The sequence below is a fragment of the Panthera uncia genome, chromosome D1 (assembly GCF_023721935.1).
Source record: "Panthera uncia isolate 11264 chromosome D1, Puncia_PCG_1.0, whole genome shotgun sequence".
Lineage (NCBI taxonomy): Eukaryota > Metazoa > Chordata > Mammalia > Carnivora > Felidae > Panthera > Panthera uncia.
The window spans coordinates 89,290,376-89,318,150 of record NC_064808.1 but is presented as its reverse complement, the minus strand read 5'-3'; the positions used below and the strand labels follow the sequence as shown (position 1 = coordinate 89,318,150).

The 27,775-nt window shown below is 39.3% G+C and overlaps 1 protein-coding gene across 1 annotated transcript; it reads left to right on the top strand.

Moving 5' to 3' along the window:
* Positions 1-28: 28 nt before the first annotated feature.
* On the top strand, positions 29-27,467 carry STT3A (STT3 oligosaccharyltransferase complex catalytic subunit A). The gene is made up of 18 exons (XM_049654728.1): positions 29-128; positions 2,223-2,349; positions 3,086-3,146; positions 6,470-6,591; positions 6,992-7,137; positions 8,749-8,839; positions 10,209-10,315; positions 10,974-11,138; positions 12,922-13,102; positions 14,099-14,254; positions 15,650-15,741; positions 16,428-16,583; positions 16,794-16,982; positions 17,802-17,918; positions 18,038-18,140; positions 21,547-21,735; positions 23,026-23,141; positions 23,936-27,467. The coding sequence occupies exons 2-18, from the start codon at positions 2,262-2,264 to the stop codon at positions 23,972-23,974; spliced, it is 2,118 nt and encodes a 705-aa protein (XP_049510685.1). The 5' UTR covers positions 29-128; positions 2,223-2,261; the 3' UTR covers positions 23,975-27,467.
* The last annotated feature ends 308 nt before the right edge of the window (positions 27,468-27,775 follow it).

Below are 27,775 nucleotides of genomic sequence, written 5' to 3'. Positions count from 1 at the left end.
GGCGTATCGAGCCTTGGCCAGCCAATGGGGAGCGGCCCAGGAGGCGGACCAGGCCGCTGCCAGGGTTGGGTGCGCCGCTGAACGGATGGCAGAGGGAGCCCAGCCGATTCCTGAGGAACGCTGGCCAGGTGAGAAGGCCTTAGGCTATAACTTGAGAATTAGCTGCAGGTGCAGTCCAGGTTGTTGGTGGGGTTGGACGAAGTGCTGGAGGTGGGGCTTTAATGGCGGCGGGTGGGGTGTGGGAAGCGAGGTCTAGGGCCTTGCAGAGGAGGGGGCGTGGGGTGTGGGGTGGAGACGTCCTGGGATGGAAGGATGTGAAGGTTCGGGATGGGGCGTGCGCTTAGGCCTGGAGGGCGTGGGAAAGATTGGATCCTGCGACTAGTTCTGGAGGGGAGGGCGCTCAGGATGCTGAGGTGGTGGGGTGTCCCGCGGTGGGTAGTGTCAGAGGTGTTATATGCAGGTGGGAGGCAGGGAGTTGGGACCTGCTAGAGTGACCAGAAGAAGGGGGTGGGATGGGGGAGCAAAGGAGTGTGAGCAGGTGTGAGAGTGGGGGCTAACAGGGATGGGGAAGTTTCCGTCTTGGAAAACTAGAAGGAGGATGGGATTCGGATGCCACAGCTCGCAGGCACCGTTGAGGAGGAGACCCGATGCTAAGTGTTTAAAGTGAAGTGTCTTTTGCCCTTATTTGCTTTGGCGATGTGCTCAAATGACCAGAGAGCACACTAGGAAAACTCCCTTAAGGTCCTGCCTCAAATTACCAGTTCCTTTACTCAGTTTGCAGGTGGAGGTTCTAGTACTCTCATTTCTTCCGCTGACTCTTCTAGGTGTGTGGCTCATACCAGCTCTTAGTGGTGTTATGTTTTTCTGTTTCAGGCATTCGAGAAAAACAAGTACAAACTTGAGCGATGTGGCGGGATTATTGACTTCCTGGAGTTAGGTGTTTATTCTTGATTGCAATATGAGGTTTTCCTTTGGGGTTGTAATTAAAAACACATGCAAAACTGCCCCTCTGGGCCAGTTACTTATGGAAAAGATGTTGTCGGAGCTAGGAATGTATGATTCTTTATGCCTTCCGCCTAGTCTGGTGTTTTTTTTTTCCCCCTCTTTTTTCCTCCAATAATACTGAGAAAAAGATCAGAAGGCATGAAGGTTCTTTTTTCTCTCCCTGCAGTCTTGAACAGTGTTGCATATCTTTTATTACTGTATTCTTTATAACTTAGCCCTTGATGAGCTTATGGTTTAAGAAGGCAGCACTTTCTTAAACAGAAATAGCTAACCTACTTCCTTCAACATTTTATTTTAATCTAGCACCCCCCCCTCCCCGCCGAGCTTTTCTTGTTTCAGTAGGAAATTTTATTTTCTTTTCCCTCTAGATTGTCATCTGGTTCTATGAGCTATCTCTGAGATCAGTGGCTTAAATCGGCAGTGTCAATTATAGGCCTATCTTGAGACAGGCAACTGGAAGCGTCTATAGATCCGAGCAGTAGTTGCACTGTGATACATGGGATTGAAAGCGCAGTGATTGTGTATGTGTTTCTCTCCCTCTTGAGTGCATCACTGTATGTGTGTTAGTGATCATCATGCTCTTTAGCTGGCCCTGCAACACCATTAGGATTTGGAACAAAAAGAAGCTCGTGGCCATTCAGTTGCTGCTGAAATGTAGGGCCGTATATTGGGCATATTCAGTCATAGTTTGATTTCTAATTTCACCTCTCTATTTAGTATTCATTTCCCCATTTCCTGCTTTCTTTCATACATTCCTGCTTTTTCTTGAGTGCTCTTTTATTCTCTGTTTCTTCTTTTTCTCTATTTCCAGTCTTTTCTATTTTCTTTGCATCTCTTCACCCAACCGCCTTTTTCTATCCCTGTGTTTGCTCTTTACTCCTGCTGTACCACGCTATTGCCAGTTGTGCTTTTTATGTATTATGTACTTGTTAGCTGTGAAGGAGTAAGAAGCAGAATTCTGGTGATAGAGTCTAATCACTCCTTTTGAGTCTTGACACATGGACCTGACTCAGGCCTACTTCCTTGCCAGTCGGTCAGACTTCAGGCAAGGCTAGGGTGTTAGTATTGGCTCGGGTGTCAAGTATTAGCTCTGACCCTCTCGGTGTGTTCGTTAGCATGTGTCTCTTTTATGGTTTTTTTGCCGCCATAAAACATGAAAGTGAATTAGGTAGGTTAGAAGTGTCTGATGTCCTACAGTCTTGACTTTTCCTTTTCAGCTATTTGAGTGTCATCTGCTGCCTCCCATCGATGTCAAGATGACTAAGCTGGGATTTTTGCGGTTGTCCTATGAGAAGCAGGACACACTACTGAAGCTTCTCATTCTGTCGATGGCTGCTGTGTTATGTGAGTGTGCATGTGGACCTCTCTTTCTTTGCGGGTGGAAAGGAGAAAAAAATCAAGAATGGCTTACTTAAATGTCTTGTTCTTTTCAGTAGATTGCAATGTGTTGTTTTTGCTCTTATCCATCAGTATGATTTTATGAAGACAAAAGAAACACAAGGATTATAAAAGTCAGGGCTAGAGATCATCTGGGAAAGAATGGGAAGCATGCTGTACTAGTTGCCTACTTTAGTATTTCTGAAAATCTCTTCAGAACTTACTGTTTGTTTGTTTTTGTTTTTGTTTTTTTTTTTTAGATTTTCTTGCTCTTTGTGAGTCATAAATATAGTCTTGATTTGCCTTACCCCCCTTAGTTTGTTCCAAAATAAAAGTTCTGGGGAGGGGAAGTCAACGATTAAAAAAGATGACCATGTAAGTGGAGTGCAGTATTAGTAGGTGAATGCATTGTTACAGGTCTTGATAGTTAAATGTGTCCTACCTGTGTGGAAAATGTAGGTGTCATTGTCAGGGGAGAGTGAACTTCTAAGTGAATTCTACCCCTAACATGGGGCTTGAACTCAGGACCCCAAGATCAAGAGTCACATGGTGTACTGACTGAGCCAGGCAGGCACCCCTATTCAGGGATCATTTTACATTTCCTGTGACTTCTGTGCTGTGCTATTATCTCTATAATACTACAATCTACTATTATTTTTCATGGCGCACTACCATTAAGGTATTAACTCTCTGATTTTTGCAGCGTTCTCTACTCGTCTCTTTGCTGTCCTGAGATTTGAAAGTGTCATCCATGAGTTTGACCCGTGAGTACTTTTGCTTGATCTGGTATTTGCTTTGGGAAGCATTCAGGTCAATGGATTTCCAAGTGAAATTTTAATCAGCTCTCAGTGATGGGGTTGTGCTTCCTATATAGTTAGGGGGGAAAACCCTCAAGTTTTCCAACAGAGATAATTGCTTTCTTTTGAGACATTTCTGTTGGAATTAACCAAGTAAATCTCTCAAACTCATAGGAAATATGAGAAGCATTGCTGGTGTGCCTGCCTGTTAAGACCGGGCCAGGCTAGGAGAAGTCTGTTTGCTCAGCTTATTGAACAATCAGTGATGCACTTTGAGGAAAAGGGGCCTGTTTGAGGCTCAGAAGAAAATCACAAGTCATGAACTTGTGATTTAATGACTGTTTGTTTAACAATTTATATGATAGAAATTGGATCTACTGGTTAAGTTCTAAGACATTGGGGAACATTTTAAGCCATTAATTTGATTAGGGATTTTGTTTATTAGATAAGAAAAGGTATAGGTGAGTATTCATTTTGTTTCAAGCACTGTTTTGCAGATCATCTCTAAATCCTTAACAACCCTATTAGATGGAGGTCCTATTTTCTCCTTTATATAAATGAGGAGACTAGGCCTGGGAGCGGCTATTCAAGTTACACGTTTGGAGGAGCCAAGATTTGAATCTAGGTTTATCTGTCTCTGGATACTGGGGTCATTTTGTTGTATTGCCTAAAGTAAAGCCAGAATCATAGGTTCTTCAAACATCATTAATATTTTAAACATAGCATATTTCAGTTTATGGAGCATTGATTCAAAAGTTGATTTGCAAATTTGATATTTTGTGTAGGTGTATGAAAGCCCTTTGGAGGCATACAAATATTTTCTTTGGGGTCTCTCAAATCAATTTATATTTTTTTCTCATGAATGAGGAAACTTAATCTTTTTGTTTCTTGATCACCAGTCTGTTAAGGCTTCTTCTCAGATTCTCTAGATGAACAAACATTAAGGTGAGATGGTCAGGGAAAGCAAGACTATCTGGTCTGTAGTCATAGGCCTGGAAAGGACTGAAGAGATCTTGTGATTTGATGCTTCCATTTGCAGAGCAGGAAACTAAGGGATTGTGACCCCAGTCAGACCTCTTTCCACTAACTTAGACTTCCTCTGCCTCACCTTCCCTTCCCTTCCCTTCCCTTAGGTAAAGGACAGAGTTTTCACACATGTTGACTGCCTGCTACCCTCCTTTCTATTGTTTCTCTGACAGTTACCAAAATAACGTTCAACAGCAACAAACAGATGGGTAGAGATTTCTGCCATCTGCTACTTCTGCTCACTTCAGCTGCTAAAACTTGACTGACCAAGGAAGAAATAGGGTTAGAGGGATGGCCAGGAGAGGTGGTTAGTCATGATTGCCTTTAGTAATTAAAAATTTGGTTTATTTATTTATATTTTTTCCTTTTCTTTTTTTCTTATTTCTTTCTACTTTTTTAAATTAAGTTTATATTTGACTGTAGTTGATATGTAATGTTACATAGTTTCAGGTGTACAGTACAGTGATTGGACAAGTTTGCAGTGCTCAGCATCAGTGTGGCTACCATCTGTCGCCATACAATGTTATTACAATATCATTGACTATATTCCCTATGCTGTGCCTTTTATTCCTGTGACTTATTCATCCCATAATTGGCAACCCATTATCTCCCACTCTTCTTCATCCATTTAGCCCATCCCCCCAACCTCTACTGCTCTGGTAACCATCATTTTCTTCTCTGTATTTGCAGGCCTGATTCTGCTTTATGTTTGCTTGTTTGTTTGTTTTGGATTCCACATGTGAGCGAAATCATATGATATTTGTCTTTCTCAATCTGACTTATTTCATTTAGCATAATACCCTCTAGGTCCATCCATGTTGTTGCAAATGGCATGATTTCATCCTTTTTTATGGCTGCATAATATTCCATTGTATGTGTATATGTGTGTGTGTGTGTATGTATACCATATCATCCTTATCCATTCGTCTGTCGATGGACTTGTAGGTTCCTTCTGTATCTTGGCTACTGTAGATAATGCTGCAGTAAACATAGCGGTGCATATATCTTTTCAAATTCATATTTTCATTTTCTTTAGGTAAACACCCAGGAGAGGAATTACTAGATCATATAGTATTTGTTTTTAATTTTTTGAGGAGCCTTTGTACTGTTTTCCCCAGTGGCTGTACCAATTTACATTACCACCAGCAGTGCATGGGGGTTACTTTTATTCCACATCCTCCTCAACACTTGTTATTTCTTGTCTTTTTGATTTTAGCCGTTCTGAGAAGTATACGGTGATATCTCATTGTGGTTTTGCTTTGCATTTCCCTGATGATGAGTGATGTTGAGCATCTTTTCATGAGTCTGTTAGTCATTCTCTCAAGTTTCTTATTTAAAAAGAAATAAGAAAGTGTTACATAGCTTGAACCTAAAGAACTGTGTCTTCCCATGTATGACTCTTAAGCATTTTATGTCACATTTTTTTTTAAAGATTTTATTTTTAAGTAATCTCTGCATCCAACATAGGGTTCGAACTTACAACCCTGAGATAAGAGTTGAATGCTCTACTGACTGAGCCAGCCAGGTGCTCCTTAAATATTTTTATGCTATTTAATATTTTATGCTATTTATAAAATATTTTTATAAAATTATAATAAATAATATAAATAATATAAAATAAAATTTTATAAAAATAGCATAAATATTTTATGCTATTTATATTTTTATGCTATTATGTAGGTGGCATTCAGAACTATTTTAAACAACATGAGTAGAATTTGTTGTTAAGTTTAAACACTCATTAAGAAGTTTGTGTTACTGAGTGGATTAAACTGTGACATGCATATAGTGTTACACCAACATCTCTAGAGATGCTCATCACTTGAAGTTATCCGTGTGTCCTTCTGTGTGCTATTGAAATCTTTGTATGTTCCTTTTTCTTGAAAAGAGCCAGATTTATTGATGTCCACATCTCAGCTGTTCTGTCTGTGGGTGCTTGAATTCTCTGACTGGTGCTAATACCTACTAATTGCCAGGCCGGTGAAGTATCCTACTTGAGTTAGGCTCCGGTTGCATTTCCTTCCAAGACAAGCAATACTTTAGTTGAGACGTGTGTGGAGCTAGAAATGAGGGGACTTATGGTAATGTAAAATGATTTTCATACTTGGCATAATTTTTGGTACATAACTGATTTGTAATCATACAGATTGATGTAATGATCAGTTCCTCGATGGTGTGACCTGAGGAACAAGATTCTCTGCAAATTGGTATAGTTATTTGAGTTTGAAGAGGAGGAGATACAGATCATTTCTTTCTTGCTATAGGTACTTTAATTATCGGACTACCCGGTTCCTGGCTGAGGAGGGATTTTATAAATTTCATAATTGGTTTGATGACCGAGCCTGGTATCCTTTGGGACGAATCATTGGAGGAACAATTTATCCAGGTGAGAGGAACAGGGTTTTCTTAAAAAAAAAAAAAAAAAATTAACAGAAATAAGGTATTTGTATGTTATAGAACAGTTTCTCATATTTCTAATGTCTGCATTTTTTGTGACAATTATAATTTCATTCTAATTACCAGTTCCTAAAAGTGGATCTTCTGTATACGGGAGAATATGTGTGGGAGCTGGGGATGGGAGGTTTTTCATAAATTCTGGACTTCGGATTGAATCCTAAGAAGAGAAATTTAATAAGCTTACTGCAGTTGCTATATTAGTGTTTCTGGTAGTTTGTCAGGACCTATGTTATGTTATCACTTGATTGATACTTTGATTCTCTTTCTCTTTCCCTTAAGTTCTTGGTCTTACCAAGATAACCTAATGGAGTTTCTTCTTCCTGTTACAGGCTTAATGATCACGTCTGCTGCAATCTACCATGTACTCCATTTTTTCCACATCACCATCGACATTCGGAATGTCTGTGTGTTCCTGGCCCCTCTCTTCTCTTCCTTCACCACCATCGTCACGTACCACCTTACCAAAGAGCTCAAGGTGAAGGATTTGGGGTGATAGGCTTGGGAATGAATGTTGTTGAACCTCTCTAGTAGATGCTAAAGGGTGGGGTCTGATAGCCATAGAAGGGCAGGGAGCCAGAGGCTACAGATAGCTTTTGCTAGGCTGAATTACTGGGTTCACTCCAGCCCCTTCCTAGAACATGTGGTTTCTTCTTATTAGCAACTGATTGTCCTATACGAGAACATTTGAAGGTCAAATATAAATTTCTACATAAGATAAAAAAAAAATGTTTAAAATGTAAAATGCGAGCTTTAGATTTTGAAGTCCTCACAACCTAAGGGAGAGGAAAAATAACTCTAGGAAGTATTCCAGAATGGTTCATTCTTCCTACTGGAAATGGACATTTAGCAATTATTTGTTGATTCTTTAAACATATATTTAAACATTTTTTTTTTGTTTTTGGAGAGTGAGCGTGCATGTGCACATGCACATGCGAGCTGGAGAGGGGCAGAGGGAGAGAGACAATCTTAAGTAGGCTCCACACCCAGTGCAGAGCCTGATGCTGCGTCTCATGACCACGAGATCATGACCTGAGCTGAAATCAAGAGTCGGGTGTTTAACTGACTGAGCCTCCCAGGTGCCCCTATTTAAAAATTATTGGGGCGCCTGCGTGGCTCAGTCAGTTGGGTGTCCAACTTCGGCTCAGGTTGTGATCTCACAGTTTGTGAGTTCAAGCCCTGCCAACAGCTGTGCCAACAGCTCGGAGCCTGGAGCTGTTTTTGGATTCTGTCTCCCTCTCTCTCTGTCCCTCCCCCACTCATGCTCTGCCTCTGTCTCTCAAAAATAAATAATAAAAAAAAATTAAAAAAATTATTAAATCACTTTTGGAGTAGATTCCATAATGGCTCTCTTTTTCTAGGGTTCTGCCTTGCTGATCTGGCTCCTTGGATGCTATTCTTAGTTTGTGGCTGTGGTGTCAGGGAGATACCTGAGAAGTGATAAACTAGTAGAAAGTTTTGGGACTCTTGAGTTTAGTTTGGAAATCTTTTCATCCTTCTCCTTGCTGCCCTTGTTCCAAATTTGATTCTTATCAACAGACAAGTCCCTACTCTTTTGGAGTGTGATTATATTTCGTTGTTTCTCTCTCCTGACCTCACAGATTGCTTTGTGATATTCCAGCTTTATTATCTAAGTTCCTGGCATCTTTAGTCCAGACAGATGATCACCTTTTGGCTTTTTGGCTTAAATAATAATTGTCTTCCTTTTGATTATCCTTGCATAGCTTTTAGAGGTGTGACTGTCCTGGCAGTGTTCAGGTATTGTTAGGGGCAGGGACTCATAAACCTGGGAATGCTCCAGCCAAACAGCCCATTCTGGGGCAGTGTCTGATGTCTGACAGCTTACATAATTTGTCTGTCCTTAGCATATATGTATTCAGTTTCAGATGTGGTATCATCCTGGGGAATTGGTTGTGAAGTCTTTAGCTTTCTCGTGCTGTGAACATTTCTAGCATTTCTAGCATCACGTCTACCTTGGAAAGTGTTGGACTGTGTTCTGGGCCCAGTATAAGCAGAAGGACTAGTGGATCCTCTCTTCTCTCTTGTGAGTGAATAGTGTTAACTTCCTGTTACCCCTCTTTTCTTCCAGGATGCGGGGGCTGGGCTTCTTGCTGCCGCCATGATTGCTGTAGTTCCTGGGTACATCTCCCGATCTGTGGCTGGCTCCTATGATAATGAAGGTAAGACTTAAAATGCCAAAGATGATAAATTCATCTCATTGTTCCATAGACATTCAGGAAGTGCAGTAAAATCTGAGTTCAGATCTGATGTTTAGCACTAGCAAAATGGTATCTGGGTGAGAAGATTAGAAATGGGCTGGAAGGGACCTCAGACAAGTTTATAATCTCTCTCTGTCATTCCCTTCAGAAAGGTAATTTCCTTTTATAAGGGCTTTATCTCTTCTCTGGACTGATAAAAGTAGAGTTAGTTTAGTGTTGAATGGTACTATTATTTTAACATTGTAATTATTTGCATTATTTTCCTAGATAAGAAAAATGGATATCCTTTTTTTTTTTAAGATTTTATTTTTAAGTAATCTGTACACCCAAGGTGGGGCTCGAACCCACAACCCTGAGATCAAGAGTTGCATGCTCTACCAACTGAGCCAGCCAGGCATGCCGAGAAATTAACGTTCTTAAAGCTATAATGACTTTTGTTGACTGTGTCAATTCAGCCTATATTTATTGAATGTTGTTGGGAAAACACAATGTTAGGTATTATAGATAATGAATAAGATAATTTTGGCTCATATTTAAGGAATTACAGTGACCAATAATGAATAAAATTATGTTGGCCCATAATCTATTAAGGAAGTTAAATACAGACCCATAACTCATAACAGGTAGTAGTATTATGTGTCACTAGAGAAGTATGAATAAAGTACTTTGGAGTGTGAAAGGAGAGGTTAATTCAGATTTGGAGATCAGGGAAGACTTTGGAAGTAGTTGAGGTTGCACTAGGCAGTGAGGTTTGGACTTCATTAGGCATATATATTTATTTTTTATATTTATTTATTTTGAGAGGGAGCGCACGTGCGTGAGTGTAGGAGGAGCAGGCTCCATGCTGTCAGTGCAGAACCTGATGTGGGGCTCGATCTCACAAACCATGAGACCATGACTGGAGCTGAAATCAAGAGTCAGATGCTCGACCAACTGAACCACCCAGGCGCCCCTCATTAGGCACATATTAAGGAGAGGGGCAGTCAGGGCATAAGGACTGGCCTGTGGTAAGATGCAGAGGGTGGATGGTGCATAATAATGTGGAATATCTTTAGGACTCTACACTAGCAAGGAATTTAGTGCCTGGAAGGAATAGTAATAATATTTGTTTTATACTAGGTATTGTTCTAAGTCCTTTAACACTTTTATGAAATAGATACTATTATGGCCTCATTTTTATAGGAACCTGAGACAATAAGAGGTAAAATAATTGCACTGTTAATGCGCAGTAGGTTTGAGATATGAATCCAGGAAGTCTGTTCCAGAGTAGTATTCTTAAATATTACGCAAGCATGGCCTTTTATTGAATTTTTTTCTGTTCTTTCTGCAGGGATTGCCATCTTCTGCATGCTGCTCACCTACTACATGTGGATCAAAGCAGTAAAGACTGGTTCCATCTATTGGGCTGCCAAGTGTGCCCTTGCTTATTTCTACATGGTAACTCTTCACTCCTGTATTCCACGAGTGTCTTTATTGGGACTGATACAAATTGGAAATAGCTCTTGGGCTTTGAGACCATGGATTGGAGGCTAGAAGTCTTTATTTTCTCTTATATCCATACAAAGCCTAATCCAAGGCAGGTGTGGCCATCCGTTGTGTAACAGCAAGATAGAGGCAATGTTTTTAATTTTTAAAGTTCTTCAGATACCATATGACCCATGGATACATATTGGTTGGCCAACTGTCTTTTCTGCTGTGTTCCTTTAAAATTTTTCCTTTTCTAATGTATTTTTTTCCTGTTCAATCTTACATAGTCACTTAGACTTCTTCCCTTAACTGCTTCCACCTGCTCACGTTTCCTATGTATCCCTAAATTGTCCACATGACATTACAATAGATGGTGTTGCTGCTTTTGTTATCATGATGGTAGGAGGCATAGGGAATAGGGGATTGAGTTACAGTAATAGGGGTGACTTTGATTTTTCTACTTAAAGAAATCATTTATTTAAACTCTTGAAGCCACTTGTCATAAATAAAGCTTATAGTTACTGTAAAGGGACTTACAGTCCCTTACCTTTGAAAAGATCACAGGTAATATTGTAAGTGGTGGCCTGAAGAGGAGCGCTCAGAGGAGCTCTTTTTTATCCTGTCCTAGGTCTCTTCCTGGGGAGGCTATGTGTTCTTGATCAACTTGATCCCTCTCCATGTACTGGTGCTGATGCTCACAGGACGCTTCTCCCACCGGATCTATGTGGCCTACTGTACTGTTTACTGCCTGGGCACCATTCTTTCCATGCAGATCTCCTTTGTGGGTTTCCAGGTGAGCCCTAGACTGAATAGAGTTGTTAGCTTCCTCAACTTCTTTAAACAGCCCCAAGTAGCTTGATTTACCTTGGACCATTGTGTTAACTGAAGTAACAGAATCACTGGTCATTAAAGTCTGCTTCCAGGGGTGTGTTAATATTTGCTCCATAAAGTTTGAATTTAATGACTCTTAATTTGGCTTAGGTTTGTGGGAAGGAGGGATATTTTGAGCTGAGTTGATATGAATGCAAAGTTATTTCCAGTCCTTTTTAATGCTAATGAGTCCATTTAATAGTAATGACCCCTGAACTTCTTGATGGGATCTATGTGAAAGTCCTTTAGGAAGCAAAGTACAAACGTTTTTATTTTTTCAATTTTTTAAATGTTTATTTATTTTGGGGGAGGGGAAGAGAGAGAGAGAGCACGAGCATGCGAGTGGGCAAGTGTGAGCAGGGGAGGGGCAGAGAGAGGGAGACAGAATCTAAAGCAGGTTCCAGGCTCTAAGCTATCAATACAGAGCCTGATGTGGGTCTCAAACTCACAAACTGTGAGATCATGACCTGAGCCTAAGTCTGCCACGTAACTGACTGAGCCACCCAGGTGCTCCTCAAAGTACAAACTTTTAACCCCATTTCCCATAGGGTTAAGAGATAAAATTATAAAGTCAGAGAATAATGTGGTGTGTTTGATTTCTCATATAAAATTCTTATGGAAATGGAGGACTTATTCAGAGGTCAGCTTGTATTTTCTTTACTGATCACCTGCTATATGCAATTCGCTAATCACTGGGAAATGTAAAAATTAAAAATATGATTGTTGTCCTTAAGGAAGTTACAGTCTTGTGGGGAAGGAAGTACATGCAGCTGTCTATATTCTGTAGTATAGCAGTTCTGGAAATGTAATTCGCCGACCAGCAGCAGCATCAGGAACTTGTTAAAAATACAAATTCTGGGGCGCCTGGGTGGCGCAGTCAGTTAAGCGTCCGACTTCAGCCAGGTCACGATCTCGCGGTCCGTGAGTTCGAGCCCCGCGTCAGGCTCTGGGCTGATGGCTCGGAGCCTGGAGCCTGTTTCCGATTCTGTGTCTCCCTCTCTCTCTGCCCCTCCCCCGTTCATGCTCTGTCTCTCTCTGTCCCAAAAATAAATAAAAAAAAAAAAAGTTGAAAAAAAAAAAATTAAAAAAAAAATACAAATTCTGGGGACAGCTATCAGACTCTGTTGGTAGAGCATGCGACTCTTGATCTTGGGGTTGTGAGTTCAAGGCCCGCGTTTGGTGTAGAGATTACAAAAATAATAATAAAGTTAAGTATTGTGAGGAACCAAATAAACTCCAACAAATTCTTTTTATTCAAAAACAGCAAATTCCAGGGCTTCATCAGAGACCCACTGAATCAAACTCTAAGGGGTAGAGCTCAGCAATCTGTGTCTTAACACCCTTGCTTCGCCCTCTCCATGATTGTGGTACTCACTAGAGTTTGAGAACCACTGGTCTAAGCAAAGAATTTATAAGTAATGAAAGAGCGAAAGTGTGTGAAACAGAGGGGAGTGATGGATTTCAGTGTGGCAGATTGGGAGGAAATAGTATTTGTAAGATAGAGTAAGGTATGATTTATAGGACTCCAAATACTGTTTAGAAAATGTGGTAGGTGAAATTAGCCCCTCTCCTCCATTGGCCCTACCTAATTCCTTGGAGGCCTCAAAACTCATTTGAGCCTTTGGTCTGAACTGGGTCAGGATAATTCAGGTCTAGGTTGGACTCATTGCTTTCCAGCATTGTCATATCTATGCTTTTACCTACAGCCCGTCCTTTCGTCAGAGCACATGGCGGCTTTTGGGGTCTTTGGTCTCTGCCAGATCCATGCCTTTGTGGATTATCTGCGCAGCAAGTTGAATCCACAGCAGTTTGAAGTTCTTTTCCGAAGTGTCATCTCCCTGGTAGGCTTTGTCCTTCTCACCGTGGGAGCGCTCCTCATGCTGACAGGTAGGGAAGGCCCACAGCTTTTGTAAATGGATATGGACACATAATGAACTTCAAAAATAGGGGTTATTTCTTGACCACAGAAAGATTCATTCTTTTTCTCCTAAGAGTATAAAGTCCTACTTCTTCAATTCAGTCCACTTGTCAGCCCCAGTGTTTTGATTCTGCATAGTTAAGAATGTCTTGTTAGAGTAGCTCTTTTTTTTTAAATGTTTATTTATTTTTGACAGAAAGAGACAGAGCATGAGTGGGGGAGGGGCAGAGAGAGAGGGAGACACAGAATCCGAAGCAGGCCCCAGGCTCTGAGCTGTCAGCACAGAGCCCGACTCGGGGCTCGAACTCACAGACCGCGAGATCATGACCTGAGCCGAAGTCGGATGCTCAACCGACTGAACCACCCAGGTGCCCCTAGAGTAGTTCTTAATGTTAGCAACATCACACTTTGTTGAAAGGACTGGATCTTGCCTTGCTAATTTTTCTCTCTTTTTTTTCCCTTTCTTTCCTACTGGTAGGGTAAGAGAAATCATAACACTGCTGGCCATTCCTTACAAACATAGTCTGTCTAAGCCCATATGCACTAACTCATGGCTGTTTAGCATGCCACATTTTTTTCCTTCCCATTTGTCCTTCTCAGAGGCTGATTGGATTCTGCATAGGTCTGTCTGTGTGGTCTATTTCAGAGCAGCACTGGAGGATGTAGTAGCTTTGTTTATAGAGCTGACCTTGGTTTGGCCAGATTTGACCCTAAAACCTTCACAGGAAACACTTTTGCCTCCCATCTCTGACTTTGTGTACAGCTTGACTTTATTCTGCTGGCTGGGCTCTCAAGTTTGAAAGGAAAGAGTGAGATTCTCAAACTACTGATGGTATTTTAACAAAAACTTAGTCCTTTTCTGTCTTAGAGACTCTTATGAAAATAGGAAATTGTGATTAATTAGGATAAGATGTTATTTTGTTTCAAGTGTGATTGTGAAATATTTGTTGCTTCTTTGCTGCCAGGAAAAATATCTCCCTGGACTGGGCGTTTCTACTCACTGCTGGATCCTTCTTATGCTAAGAACAACATCCCCATCATTGCTTCTGTGTCTGAGCATCAGCCCACGACCTGGTCCTCATACTATTTTGACCTACAGCTTCTGGTCTTCATGTTTCCAGGTCTGTCTACTTTGTGTTCTGAAGTGGCCTTCTTTGTAAGAATCACCATTTGATTCAAAATAAGTAAATTACCCTCATCCTTGTACTTTGTTGTTGTTTTTGTTTTTTGCCTCTTTACCCTATGCAGTACAAAGGATGGCTAAGCACATTTTTCTAATATTTGAAGCAGAGTAGAAGTCAGAAGTTGAACAGTTGGAGATGCTGGCAAGTTCAGAGCCTCACAGTTTTCTGTTCATTTGTATTATAAGTTAAAATTCAACTCAAATTTGTATTCAGGCTTTTGTTTTTGTTTTTGAGTACTTTCAATGTACCTCTCTCCCATCCCCCATCCCTGACTCTTCCCCATTTATCTATCTTCTTGGCAGTACTAAAGTTTGAGAATAGGCATGGCTGGTTGTAAAGCCTCAGTTACTTACCTTCTAGCCAATCCAGAAATGGTTTTGAATTTACTGGGGTGTTTCCTTTTTTATTTTTTTAATAAAAGAGCTTCTATGGTTTTTATCCTTCATGAAAGTAAGTTGTTGTCTATTGTAAAAAATACAAACAAGTTAAAAAAAAAAATTGGGGAGTTCTCACCAAACATCTATTGCTATTGTTAACATATTGATGTATATTCATCCTGTTATTTATTCATTTATCTATTTTAGTCTTTTTTAAATTTTTTTATTTAAAAATTTTTTTTTTAGTAACCTCTACACCGAACCTGGGGCTCAAACTCATGACCCGGAGATCAAGTGTCACATGCTCTTCTGAGCCAGCCAGGCACCCCCTCATCCAGTTATTTATTGAATAAAAATCGGATAATACTGTTTATTTTTTTTTAACGTTTTCTCATTTTTTTTTTTTGAGAGACAGAGAGAGAGTGACCAGGGGAAGGGCAGAGAGAGAGAGAGAGAGAGAGAGAGAGAGAGAGACAGAATCCAAAGCAAGCTCCAGGCTCTGAGCTCTCAGCACAGAACCTGATGTGGGTCTCAAACTCATGAACCGTGAGATCATGACCTGAGCCTAAATCTGCCACTTAACTTACTGAGCCACCCAGGTGTCCTCAGGATGATACTGTTTTTCCCCAATTTTTTTCATTTTACAAAGAATCATAATTTCTGTTATTTAGTATTATTTTAGAGATGTAACATTTAAATGTATTATTTGTTAAATTTTTTAAGTACAGAGATGTGTAAAGAAGATGGCAAATAGTCCATAACATCCTGCAGCAATATTTTAATTGATATATTCTATTATATAAATACGCTATAAAAACGACATCTTTAATGTTGGATATTTAAGTCGTTCTGACTTTTTGATGTTTTAAAGAGTTCTATAGTAAATAAATGTCTTTGCACATATCTATGATTATTTATTTTAGCTGCCTGCTTCTTTTTACTTTTACTTTTGTAGTTGGTCTCTATTACTGCTTTAGCAACCTGTCTGATGCCCGGATTTTCATCATCATGTATGGTGTGACCAGCATGTACTTTTCAGCTGTCATGGTGAGGAATGCTCTCAGTCCTAGCAACATTTCCACCCCTGACTCTGAGGTGCATGGCAGGATTCAGAATGTAATGATTGTGCACGTGCTTTCCTTGGAGCATTTGAAGAACTGAGTTGTAAAGCTGCTCACTGGTGCTGATCCTTCCCAGGAATGTATGGTGCACTCATACATTCTGGTGGTGGGGCCCAGCTTTCTGGGATTCATAACCTTGTGTTAGGGAGAGACACATATACTCTGTTGGATAAAGTGACCATGGGCAGCTTTCTTTGTGTCTCTTTCTGAGTGTCTTCAGAAAGGAGTTGATGTTTTTTCCTTAACGTTCTGGGAAGATTGCCAAGTATTAGATTGTTGAAAGAGGAAAGATTTTATAAATTGTAGTAAGACAGTGTTTGTTATGGTTTTTTTTTTTTTTTAAATTTCAAACCATAGTTAAAAACATTCTTTAACATAGCATTATTATTCAGGGTGCTTTCATATATTCGCATGTAACTGAAAAACAGCTTTAAGAAGTGTATACTTCCATTGTAGATGTATCAAATATTTTCTCATATTCTGTTCTTTTTTTACTAAGAAATCATGTTTGTTGAAAACCGCTGAATTGATGTCATGATCTACTACCAGGTTGAAGTCTTTAATTTTGTAAAACACTGATTGAACTGTGTTTTTGCTTTCTGTCTCTTTTAGGTGCGTCTCATGCTAGTGTTGGCACCTGTAATGTGCATCCTTTCTGGCATTGGAGTCTCCCAGGTGCTGTCCACTTACATGAAGAATCTGGACATAAGTCGTCCAGACAAAAAGAGCAAGAAGCAACAGGATTCTACCTACCCTATTAAGAATGAAGTGAGAATTAAGCAACACTAAGAACAGGCTTGGGAAAATGTGTGTGTGTGTGTGTGTGTGTGTGTTTTGAGTGAGGGAGTAGAGTGCTGTCATAGTGGGTGAACTCATACAGGTCTTGAATCATTTGGATTCATTTCATCTGTATTATTGTGTGTAAGAAGCTGTTCTGAGTTGTGTAAATTTAATTTACAACACAGTTTTCTTGTTTAGGTGGCAAGTGGGATGATATTGGTCATGGCTTTCTTTCTCATCACCTACACCTTTCATTCAACCTGGGTGACCAGTGAGGCCTACTCTTCTCCCTCCATCGTGCTGTCTGCCCGTGGTGGCGATGGCAGTAGGATCATTTTTGATGACTTTCGAGAAGCATACTATTGGCTCCGTCACAATACTCCAGAGGTAAAAATTTGGGGGGGAGTGGGATTGAGGAGTCGGGTGAAGTTGGGGACATTTGCTCTGATAGTGAATCATACAGCTTTTAGATGGGTAGAAAGCTTGGAGAAATTGGAACTATAGAACCCTCATGCTGAATGAGCCTTGAAAGTCAGCCTTCATTCAATTCAGGATTTCTTTTGTATCCTTACTGATAATCATCTACACTCTGACACTGTGGTGATTTTATCATGAGGTGGACCATCCCAATTATAAAAGAAATCAGAAAGTAGAAACATGAAAAAAGATAGTTTCCATAAAGTGATCACCGAATGATAAACACTTTTAACATTTTGGTTTAAAGCTTTTGAGAATCTGAAGTGATTTTCTTTGCAGTAGCTATTGGGAGTAGTACTTCTGAGTTAGACTCTTAAGGAGTTAAGCTGTAAGAATTTCTTAATCCTAGTGCGTCATATCCTGTGGTTTGTATTCCCTCCCATTTTTATAATAACTGCTTTTTGTGAATTGTGAAAGATCATTTAATATAATTATCTGATGACACCAGAATGTTTATTTGGAAATATCACACGGTCCCCCTACACCTGCCATCCTATTATGCTTGTTTATATAAGGTGATCTGAGATGAAAGTATTGGGAGTGTTGGATTGTATAATTTATACTGAGATTTCACGATTATATGTAAATGTAGTACCAAGTGCCAAGAATTATTTTCTTTGTAGGAAGTCCCTCACTTACTATACTATAGGATGCCCTTCCAGTTCTTCTCTCGTATTTGATTTTTGGAGGCAGCGAGCAACTTATTTTCATTTCCCATTCTTCTTTCAGGATGCGAAGGTCATGTCATGGTGGGATTATGGTTACCAGATTACGGCTATGGCAAATCGGACAATTTTAGTGGACAATAACACATGGAATAATACCCATATTTCTCGAGTAGGACAGGTAAAGTGAAGGGATTATATGAGTATTTGGCTCATGGGATCTAGTGGGAAATATTTCTCTCTGAGGGATCACATGACTTGGAATTTTTTGCTTTGAGAAATGTGCATTTATTTTTCTAGGCAATGGCATCCACAGAAGAAAAAGCCTATGAGATCATGAGGGAGCTTGATGTCAGCTATGTGCTGGTCATTTTTGGAGGCCTTACTGGGTATTCCTCTGATGGTATGTACTTGATTCTATTTCTAACTATAGTCATAGATTCTAAGAAAACTAGATGACTGTCCTATTTTTCTGTCTTTTTACTGATCTCAACATATTTTCTTGGTTGGGGAAGTTCCTCAGTATTTGTAACGTTAGGGGTGGTTTTGTTTTGGTTTTTTTTTGGCAACAAGTAGGAGGTAAATGTAAATAATTCTCATTTAGATATGGCATGGTATAGTTGTCTAAAGACCTAGGAGTTGCTTACAACCAGGAAACAAAGAACATAAAGCTTAGCCGAACCTATTGTGGTGATCATTTTACAGTATAGGTAAATCAAATGAAAAATAATAACAGAGTAAAATACAGTGTGGAAAAAAACATAAGTCATCTGAAAATGAACTTTAGAATTAGCATTTTTATTTTATTTATTTATTTATTTATTTATTTTATTATTATTTTTTTTTAACGTTTATTAATTTTTGAGACAGGGAGAGACAGAGCATGAACGGGGGAGGGTCAGAGAGAGGGAGACACAGAATATGAAGCAGGCTCCAGGCTCTGAGCTGTCAGCACAGAGCCCGACGCGGGGCTTGAACTCACGGACCGCGAGATCATGACCTGAGCCGAGGTCGGCCACCTAACCGACTGAGCCACCCAGGCGCCCCTAGAATTAGCATTTTTAGTGGGTTTAAGCCATAGATTCATCTGCCAGCTTAAAATGTTTCCTATTTGTTTTATATGTATATATATATATGTATATATATATATATATATGTATGTATATGTATGGCATATGTTATGTTATATATACATATATATATGTATGTATGTATGGCATATGTTACCATGTTCCCTGTGATTGTTAGCAAAATTCTATTTTTAGAAGAATCATCAAAACATGGTTTGCTGCCTTAAAAAAACTTTTAAGAAATTAAAGCAATACTTTATATATTTTAACATATTAAATTCTTTTGAGGGTTTATAACAAAAAATGGTAGGGAGTACCCTGTCCCTAAACTTAAACTCCCTTATGATACAAGTTTCCAGAGGCAATTATTTCTCTAGTTGTTTCTTCTAGTACTTATGTTCATATTTAAAAAATATGTGTATTCTATTCATTGAGCATTTTATATATGCTATATCAATTTATAATTGTAGATAAGAAATTTCATTCTTTTTACCTTTTCTCACTCCCTCCTTTTCCTCTTGATTCTCCTTAGTAGAGTTAATTTTTAGTTTTTGGTTAAATCCAGATAAAGTGTTTTCAAAGTCCTGACTATGTAAATATTCATTGTTGAGTCAACCAGTATACCATGGTTACAGTCTTTCCTCGAATAACTTTTCTTTTCCTGCAGTTACTAACTACCTCTTATTTCTATCTTAGTTTTCTTTGAATATATGCCTGCTTGTAAAGATGTTTAAATTTTAGATTATATGTATATAGTACTTTAATGTGCCAAGTATAAAGTAAGAAGATTGGTTTTCTTGTGTGTCTTGTACAGCAGAGGAGGAATGATGAGAGCAGGAACATGTGTTCACAGACTTGAACTTTCATAATCACACCAGCACTATTTGTGTGTAATTATTTATAGGTTTTCTAATAGTCACAATATAGCCAAATCCTATAGAAAAGCATTTGTGAATGTATGTCTATGTGTATATGTATTTTTATATGTATCATTGTACACATATATGTGGTAGAAAGGGATAATTTCTTGAGGTCTTAGCACTAACCATTGTTAAGTAACCACTTTCAGTCAGTTGACCTTTTATCGCCTACTAACGTGCACAGAAGTGTGTTTAATGCTGGCATAAAAATAAATGTCATTATTTGGAACATACTGTAATTTTTTTGTGTGAGATTAAGGAAATTACCATATCATCCCCTGCCTATGGCAACCACAATTCTGATTTCTGTTTCTGAGTTTGTTTTTTTAGATTCCACATAGAAGTGAGATCATACAGTATCTGTTTTTCACTGTCTGACTTATTTCACTTAGCATAATGCTCTTAAGGTCCATCTCTGTTGTTGCAAATGGCTGAATTTCCTTTTTTTCTTTTTTTTCAATGGCTGAATGGTATTCCATTTTATATACGTGGTGTGTGTGTGTGTGCGTGTGTGTATCTAGATATATAGATATAACATTTTCTTTACCCATTCATCCATCCGTGGACACTTACGTTGTTTCCGGGTCTTGGCTATTATAAGTAAAGTACAGTGAACATGGGGGTGCAGTTATCTCTTTGAGATAGTAATTTCATTCTTTCAGATACATACCCAGAAGTGGGATTGGTGGATAATATGGTGGTTGTATTTTTTAAATTTTTGAGCAACCTCCATACTGTTTTATGTAGTGGCTACATACCACTGCCAATTTACATGCCTACCAATGGGATATAAGGTTTCCCATTTTTCCACATCCTTGCCAGCATTTGTTATGTCTTGTCTTATGATAATTAGGTGTTAGGTGATATCTTGTTATGGTGTTGAGTTGTATTTCCCTAATGATTAGTAATGTTGAGCACTTTTTCATGTACATGTTGACCATTTGAATATCCTTGGAAAAATGTCTATTCAGGTCCTTTGCCCATTTTTAATCAGATTATTTGGGGGTTTTGTTACTTTTTTTTAAATCCTTTTTTTTTTAAAGCTTATTTATTTATCTTGAGAGAGAGAGAAAGCATGAGTCAGGGAAGGGCAGGGAGAGGAGAGAGAAAGAGAGAGAGAGAGAGAGAGAGAGAGAGAGAGAGAGAGAGAATGAATCCCAAGCAGGCTCTGTGCTGTCAGCTCAGCCTGATGTGGGGCTCGAACCCACAAACGATGAGATCATAGCCAAAGTCAGAGGCTTAACCGACTGAGCCACCCAGGCAGCCCTGGGGTTTTGTTATTAAGACATATGAGTTCCTTATATTTTACTTCCTTTGTTTTGTTTTTGGACTAAGTCTTACAAGTCCAGTATGTACTTTATATTTCCAGCACGTCTTAATTTGGACTAGCCACCTTCCAAGTGTCAGTAGCTACATGTGGCTAGTATATAGAGCTCCTATATTGGACAGCTCAGCCCAGCTAATACCTGGGAATACTATCTTTGTGACTTAACTCTGGACCAATAGCACAGGATTTCAGGAATAATCTACAGGAAGAGTTGTAAATTTTGAGGGAAAAGTTTTGCTGCCACATTGTGTTTCATGTTTTTAAAAATTAGACTTAAATGGTACTATTTCCCATTTAAAAATGAGGGATTTTCTTAGAAATTGTGGCTTTTTCAAATGTCATGTCATTATGTTGTACCCCTTAAACTAATATTGTATGTTAACTATGCTTCAGTTAAAAAAAAAAACAAGGAAAGAAATGGTAGCTTTTCATTAGGTGATTTAGCTCCAGCAGCCTTTGTGACACAGCAATTCTCTTTCTACTTTTTTCTAGATATCAATAAGTTTCTGTGGATGGTCCGCATTGGAGGGAGCACCGACACAGGCAAACATATTAAGGAGCACGATTATTATACTCCAACTGGGGAATTCCGTGTGGATCGTGAAGGTTCTCCAGTGCTGCTCAACTGCCTTATGTACAAGATGTGTTACTACCGCTTTGGACAGGTCTACACAGAAGCCAGTGAGTGATTTATAACATTAATAACACAGTAAGAACCGTGATAGCTAACACATACGGTTTTTTCCAAGTGCTTTACATCTATGAACTCATATGATCTTCACTACAACTCAAAACATAGATACTAATATTATTTCCATTTTATATATGAGGAATTTCAGGTACAAATAAGTTACTTACCTGCCCAATGTCACGTAACTAACTAGTGGCAGAGTTAGGTTAAACTCGGGTGGTCTTGCTCTAAATTCTGTACTTTTACCCATTACATTTTATTGCCTCTCAGTGAAAGAGGAGAGAGGAATGGAGAGAGGAATGAAGGGGGATACAGTGATATAAAGGACTTTTCATTTCCTTAAATAAATACATGGAGACTAATCTGATTAGGTTAAGTCTTTCCTTCTGACTTTAATTTCTTGTTTCTGCACTAGGGACAATTCCTGAAGTGGATTCTGGCCTTTGATTTCTTTTTGTTTTTTGGTTTTTTTTTTTTGAGAGAGGGAGACAGAGAATGCATGCATGTGTGGTTGAGGTGGGGGCAGAAGGGGAGAGAGAGAGAGAGAGAGAGAGAGAGAGAGAGAGAGAGAGAGAATTCCAAGCAGCTCTGTGCTGTCCAGCTGACACTCAACCGACTGAGCCACCCAGGTGCCTCCCTCCCTTTTTAAAAAATTTTTTAAATTTAGTTTTATGGGGTGCCTGGGTGGCTCAGCCGGTCGAGCATCCGACTTCAGCTCAGGTCATGATCTCACAGTTTGTGAGTTCGAGCCCCATGTCGGGCTCTGTGCTGATGGCTCAGAGCCTGGAGCATGCTTCAGATTCTATGTCTCCCTCTCTCTCTGCCCCTCCCTCCACCGTCTCTCAGAAATAAACATTAAAAAAAATTTTTTTTAGTTTACTTTTTTTTTTTTAGAGGGAGGCAGGCCTTTGACTTCTGATAGGTTCTTCTCTGCATGGAAGGGTTACTTGTGTAACACAGAGGCCTCTGGGTAGCATCCCCAGGAAAGGAGGGGCTGGGAAGTCAGCCTCCCATCTCTTAAAAGAGATAGCCTCCATGAATTTGCCAAGCATTAACTTGGAGAGGACTTGAGTCAAGGCAACACTTGATCTGTGCCTACTACCTGATGTCTTTTTGTATAGGTCCTACTCTCTACACAAACTACAGGCTGAGAAATAACATTCCATTTGGTAGATGATTTATCAGATTGATTTACTCTTTCCTTAGGAAATCAGCACTGTAGAAGTGTTTCTGTCTCTCTCTCTCTCTCTCTTTTTTTTTTTTTTTTTGTCCCATTCTAGAGCGCCCACCAGGCTTTGACCGTGTCCGGAATGCTGAGATTGGGAATAAAGACTTTGAACTTGATGTCCTGGAGGAAGCATATACCACAGAACATTGGCTAGTCAGGATATATAAGGTGAGCAAGTGCTACACTGAGAAAGCAGCTCTCATGTTTGCAGATTGGTTCTAGTGCTTAAGAATGGGCCACATATTTGTAATATAGGGACTTTATTTTTTTAAGTTTTTTTTTTTTTTTTTTTTTTAAAGAGCATGTGAGTGGGAGGGTGGCAGAGAAAGAGAGAATCCCAAGCAGGCTCTGTGCCATCAGCACAGAGCCCGGCATGGGGCTTGAACTCACGAACCATGAGATCATGACTGAGCCAAAATTAAGAGTCGGACGCTTAACCGACTGAACCACTCAGGCTCCCCTAATACGGGGACTTTTCTAATGTCAGAAAAGTAGTTTGCAACTCAGAATGTTAATATTTTTATTTTAGATTGTTGTTAGAGAGTAGACACCTAGTCTGCTGTCATTTTGGCTGTGGTTACAGTGTTATTTTTCCAGTTGGGGCTGCACTTGATCTGTTTTAGTAACTATCAGGCTTGGAGGGGAGAAAAGTGTGTGTGTGTGTGTGTGTGTGTACACTACATTTTCTTTTACCCCCCTGAAGAATTTATGGCATAGAGTTACACAGAAATGTGTTATATATCTTACATAAGAAAAGATTGACAACCCCTGATATATTTGGCAGGTAGACCATTTATTCTACTCTTGAGAGGTACTCCTAAAGGCTAAGCAGAGAGTAGCTAGTCTCAAACCTGTGTTCGTTTTGTCACAAAACCAAACCAGGCAGCAGAACCCAACTCAGTAGAGAAGCTCTCCAAAGTTGACCTCATCATAAATATTAAAATGACATCCTTATGTTGCAGGTAAAGGACCTGGATAATCGAGGCTTGTCACGGACATAAATGTTACAGCCAGCTCTGATACGCTTCGCACTGAACGCGTCACGTTTAGGACGCTGAAGACGTTTTTTAAATATGCAGTTTATAAGAACAGAGCACGATGGGATTAGTATTGTCTGGAAGTTTTGCCCTGGGCAGTATGGGCTGGGCCAAATGGAACGATTTTTATAATTCTGAGCAGGTTACCAAATGAAATGTCATGGCTTTACTTTGGTCAATTAAAGGGGGGAACTTTTTTTTTTTAAATGTGCCTTATTTCTTTTGACTTATGGCTGGTTTGAGAAAGGCAAAAGTTTGTGCTGGGCTGATAGAAGGAGGGAAAGCAGACCTCGTCCATGCTGTTAGCTTCCTAATTGAACCCTGTGGGGGCATTCTGTCTCTCTCAAATCAGGAACACTATCAAGGACTAGCTCAGATCCTACACGTACAAATAATTTTGTCATTTCAAAAATCGTAGCACCTAGCACAAAGCCTTGCATACGGTGGGTGCTCAGTAAACTTTTATTAAATAAATAAATGTTTGTGGAACCAGAGGAGTGCCATTTCTGGGCAGGAAAGGCAGTGTGTTGCCATCACGTCTCTGTTCTTAACGTCTCTTGTCCTTAGAAGCTCTTTGCTTTTATGAGGGACAGAAGGTAGTCGACTAGCCAGACCTGATTTCACCAGTATTCTTTGGGACTAGCTAGGTTTTTTTGTTTTTGTTTTGTTTTTTTTCTTGAGCAAGAATAAATCAAGTGAGCATCACTTGAAGTTTTGAAGAAAGACTCAAGGCAGTGAAATTGTTGTTCTCAATGGACATGAAACTTCTCTGGTGTTATATATGGAATTTGATGATCAGTCGGTATTTTTGAATCAGCTGAAATATAATCAGACATTTCTATTTGAAATCCAGCTTTTCAGTATTCACTTATCCATGATACAGTAAATGTCTTTTTCTCATTTCTTTTAGCTTATATGCGAAAACCCTTGTAATTATTTAAGGGTGGCTTCTTTCTCCCTTAGTGTCAGCCTGTTTGTTGTTATTCTATGCTGCAAACAAACTCAATGATCTGGTTTTGAAGCCCTGGTGAAATGAGCTACAAATTGAAAGGGGGAAGAATTGCTATTACCAAGTACCTAGAGACAGTGCTAGCCTGACTGCAGTAAAGGGGAAGAGAAACTCAAAAACAAACTTAACTGAAAGCCCAGTAGTTCCATCAATATTTAACGTCAGGACAAACAGCCTTATATTCAGTACAGTAGGACACTGTGTATTTGACAACATACGACATATATCAGTGATGTATATAAACCCTAAGTCATAACAAAAATACAAGGTAACTGTTGAGTGTTGCCTGTTTAAGAAACAGGAGCAATTACATGGCTTTTAGATAAGTCAAAATGGTGCTCCTAAAGGGTATGCTCAGGTATTCTTGTATACCCAGGAAACTTAGCCTTCCAACCAACTTCTATACCAAGTTCTTGACCTGTGGGTGAGATTTAGATTTGATGTAAGATCTAATTTACTATATGTAAATATGTTACTTCATTTATATACAGAATTTCTCCCTAGTGGAAGAGGTTATTCTGAGTTTCTTTTTTTTTTTTTAAATCAATATGAGCAATACCAGGTAAAGATCATTAGTGATCTTCCTTGGTAGTATATATGGGCTAGATAACCCTTTAACTTATCACTATCATTGTTAGTCTTACAATTTTAGTTTTGTTATCTTCTAGGCTACGTGAAGCTATCTTTTTTTAAGATTTTACTTTTCACCTTTCATGGTTGTAGTGCACCTAGTGTAAGAAAAATCAAATAGTTATAAAAAAAGCAACAACACTGTTTTCCACCTCCCAGAGACCCCACTTTCAACTCTGCTGATTCTCACATTACTTACCTCCCTATCATTAAATAACTTGCTTTAGTTTGCTGTGTGTTGGTTTTTCAATTTTAGGTATCATTTGTTGACTTGGTGGTGTGGAAATTGAGGGTGCTATGCCCATGGACACACAGATTCTTACCATTTTAAAGTTCTATATTTTAGTTATGATTTAGAATAGCTCAATAGTTTTTACTTTATGTTTTTTCACAACTGGGCCATGTGGTATATATGCTTTTACGGCTTTTTTTTTTTTTTTTCCCTTCCGCATAACTTTTTTGGAGAAAAAAGCTTTTCTCATTTGTATTTTGTACTTGACACTAATTTCTCCCCAAGCTCTCCTTCATTTGTGCCAGCTTCCTTTCAATATGTTCAAGCTTGTTAGGTATTCATTCTTGGGGATGTCTTCTGTTTTGGTATATTCTCGTCTGGATTGGTTTACGTCTTAGGTCTGCTACTCACCTGTTGGGTTGGTAGGTCTTCCATATTGTGTTAATCTCCTAATTTCCTTCTTGATTATCACCTCTATTTACCTTCCTGAGAAAATGTGTGGGAGATAGATCTTGAATGTTTCTTGTCACACTCAATTGGGCAAGTACAGAGTTCCAGGTTGGGGAGAACTTTTCCTTAGAATGATTATTTTTTTTTGATTTTTAAGTTTATTTCTTTGAGAGAGCAAGCAAGCGAGAAGGGGAGTGGCAGAGAGAGAGGGAGAAAGGGAATCTCAAGCAGGCTCTGCACCATCAGCACAGAGCCTGACGTGGGGCTGGAACCCACCAACTGTGAGATCATGACCTGAGCTGAAACTGGGAGTCAGACGCTCAGCCAACTGAGCCACCCAGGAGCCAGCCCCTCCTTAGAATTATTTTGAAGGCATAGGCCATTCATGGTTTTCTGTCTTCTAAATGTTGTTGAGAAATGCAATGCTATTCTGATTCTCAATTTTTTGGTATGTGTCCATTCCCTCCAATTCCCACCACAGGCCTATTAGGAACCTCTCTTTTTATGTAATATTTTGGAATTTTCCCAATGATGCACTTGGGGATAGGTCATCCATTGTGCTGGGTACTTTAAACTTTTAAGTATGGAAAGTCAAGTTCTTCAGTTCTAAGAAATTTACTTATTTGTGTATTCTCTCAACTCCTTTTCTCTTTCTGAAAATTATTTGGATGTTGGACTTACTGGGTTAGTCTTCTGATACTCTTTTTTTTTTTTTTTTTTTTAATTTACATCCAAGTTAGTTAGCATTTTTTAATGTTTATTTTTGAGAGCGGGAGAGGGGCAGAGAGAGAGAGAAGATGATAGACGATCCGAAGTGGGCCCTGTGCTGACAGCAGAGAGCCCAGAGTGGGCCTTGGACTCACAAACTGTGAGATTATGACCTGAGCCGAAGTTGGATGCTTAACTGGCTGAGCCACCCAGGTGTCCCTAGTCTCCTGATACTCTTATATGTACTCTTGGTTTCCCATCTTTATTTTTCTTTCTGGGAGATTTCCTAAACTTTTTTTTTCTAACCTTTCTATTTAGTTTCCTTTTTTTTCTGCTGTTACTATTTTTTTTTTTTTTTATGTCCAAGAGCTTTTTAAAAAAATAATCCTTTGTTTTAATATCCTTCATGTTAAAGGCCTTTTCAAATTCTTGGTTGTCTGCTCTTCTTAGGAAGTGGGGCCCTAAAAAGCTGATTGGAAGGTCTATATGGGGTGGGGCTTACTGAATGTCAGCTGCTCTCCTGTGATCTGGCTGAGTTGTCACGTTGTTACACAGGAACAGAATTACATTGTTACATAATTGTTACATAGGAGATCCCTGATACCGGTATTTTTAGATCTTTTAGATAGGTTAGATTCCCTCCTGAAGGCCTGTATGTCATAGGGATGCCTAGCTGGCAGATTTCTGGGAGTAAGGTGGGGCAAGAAGGGTTTGAGTTTCAGTACATAAACTTAAT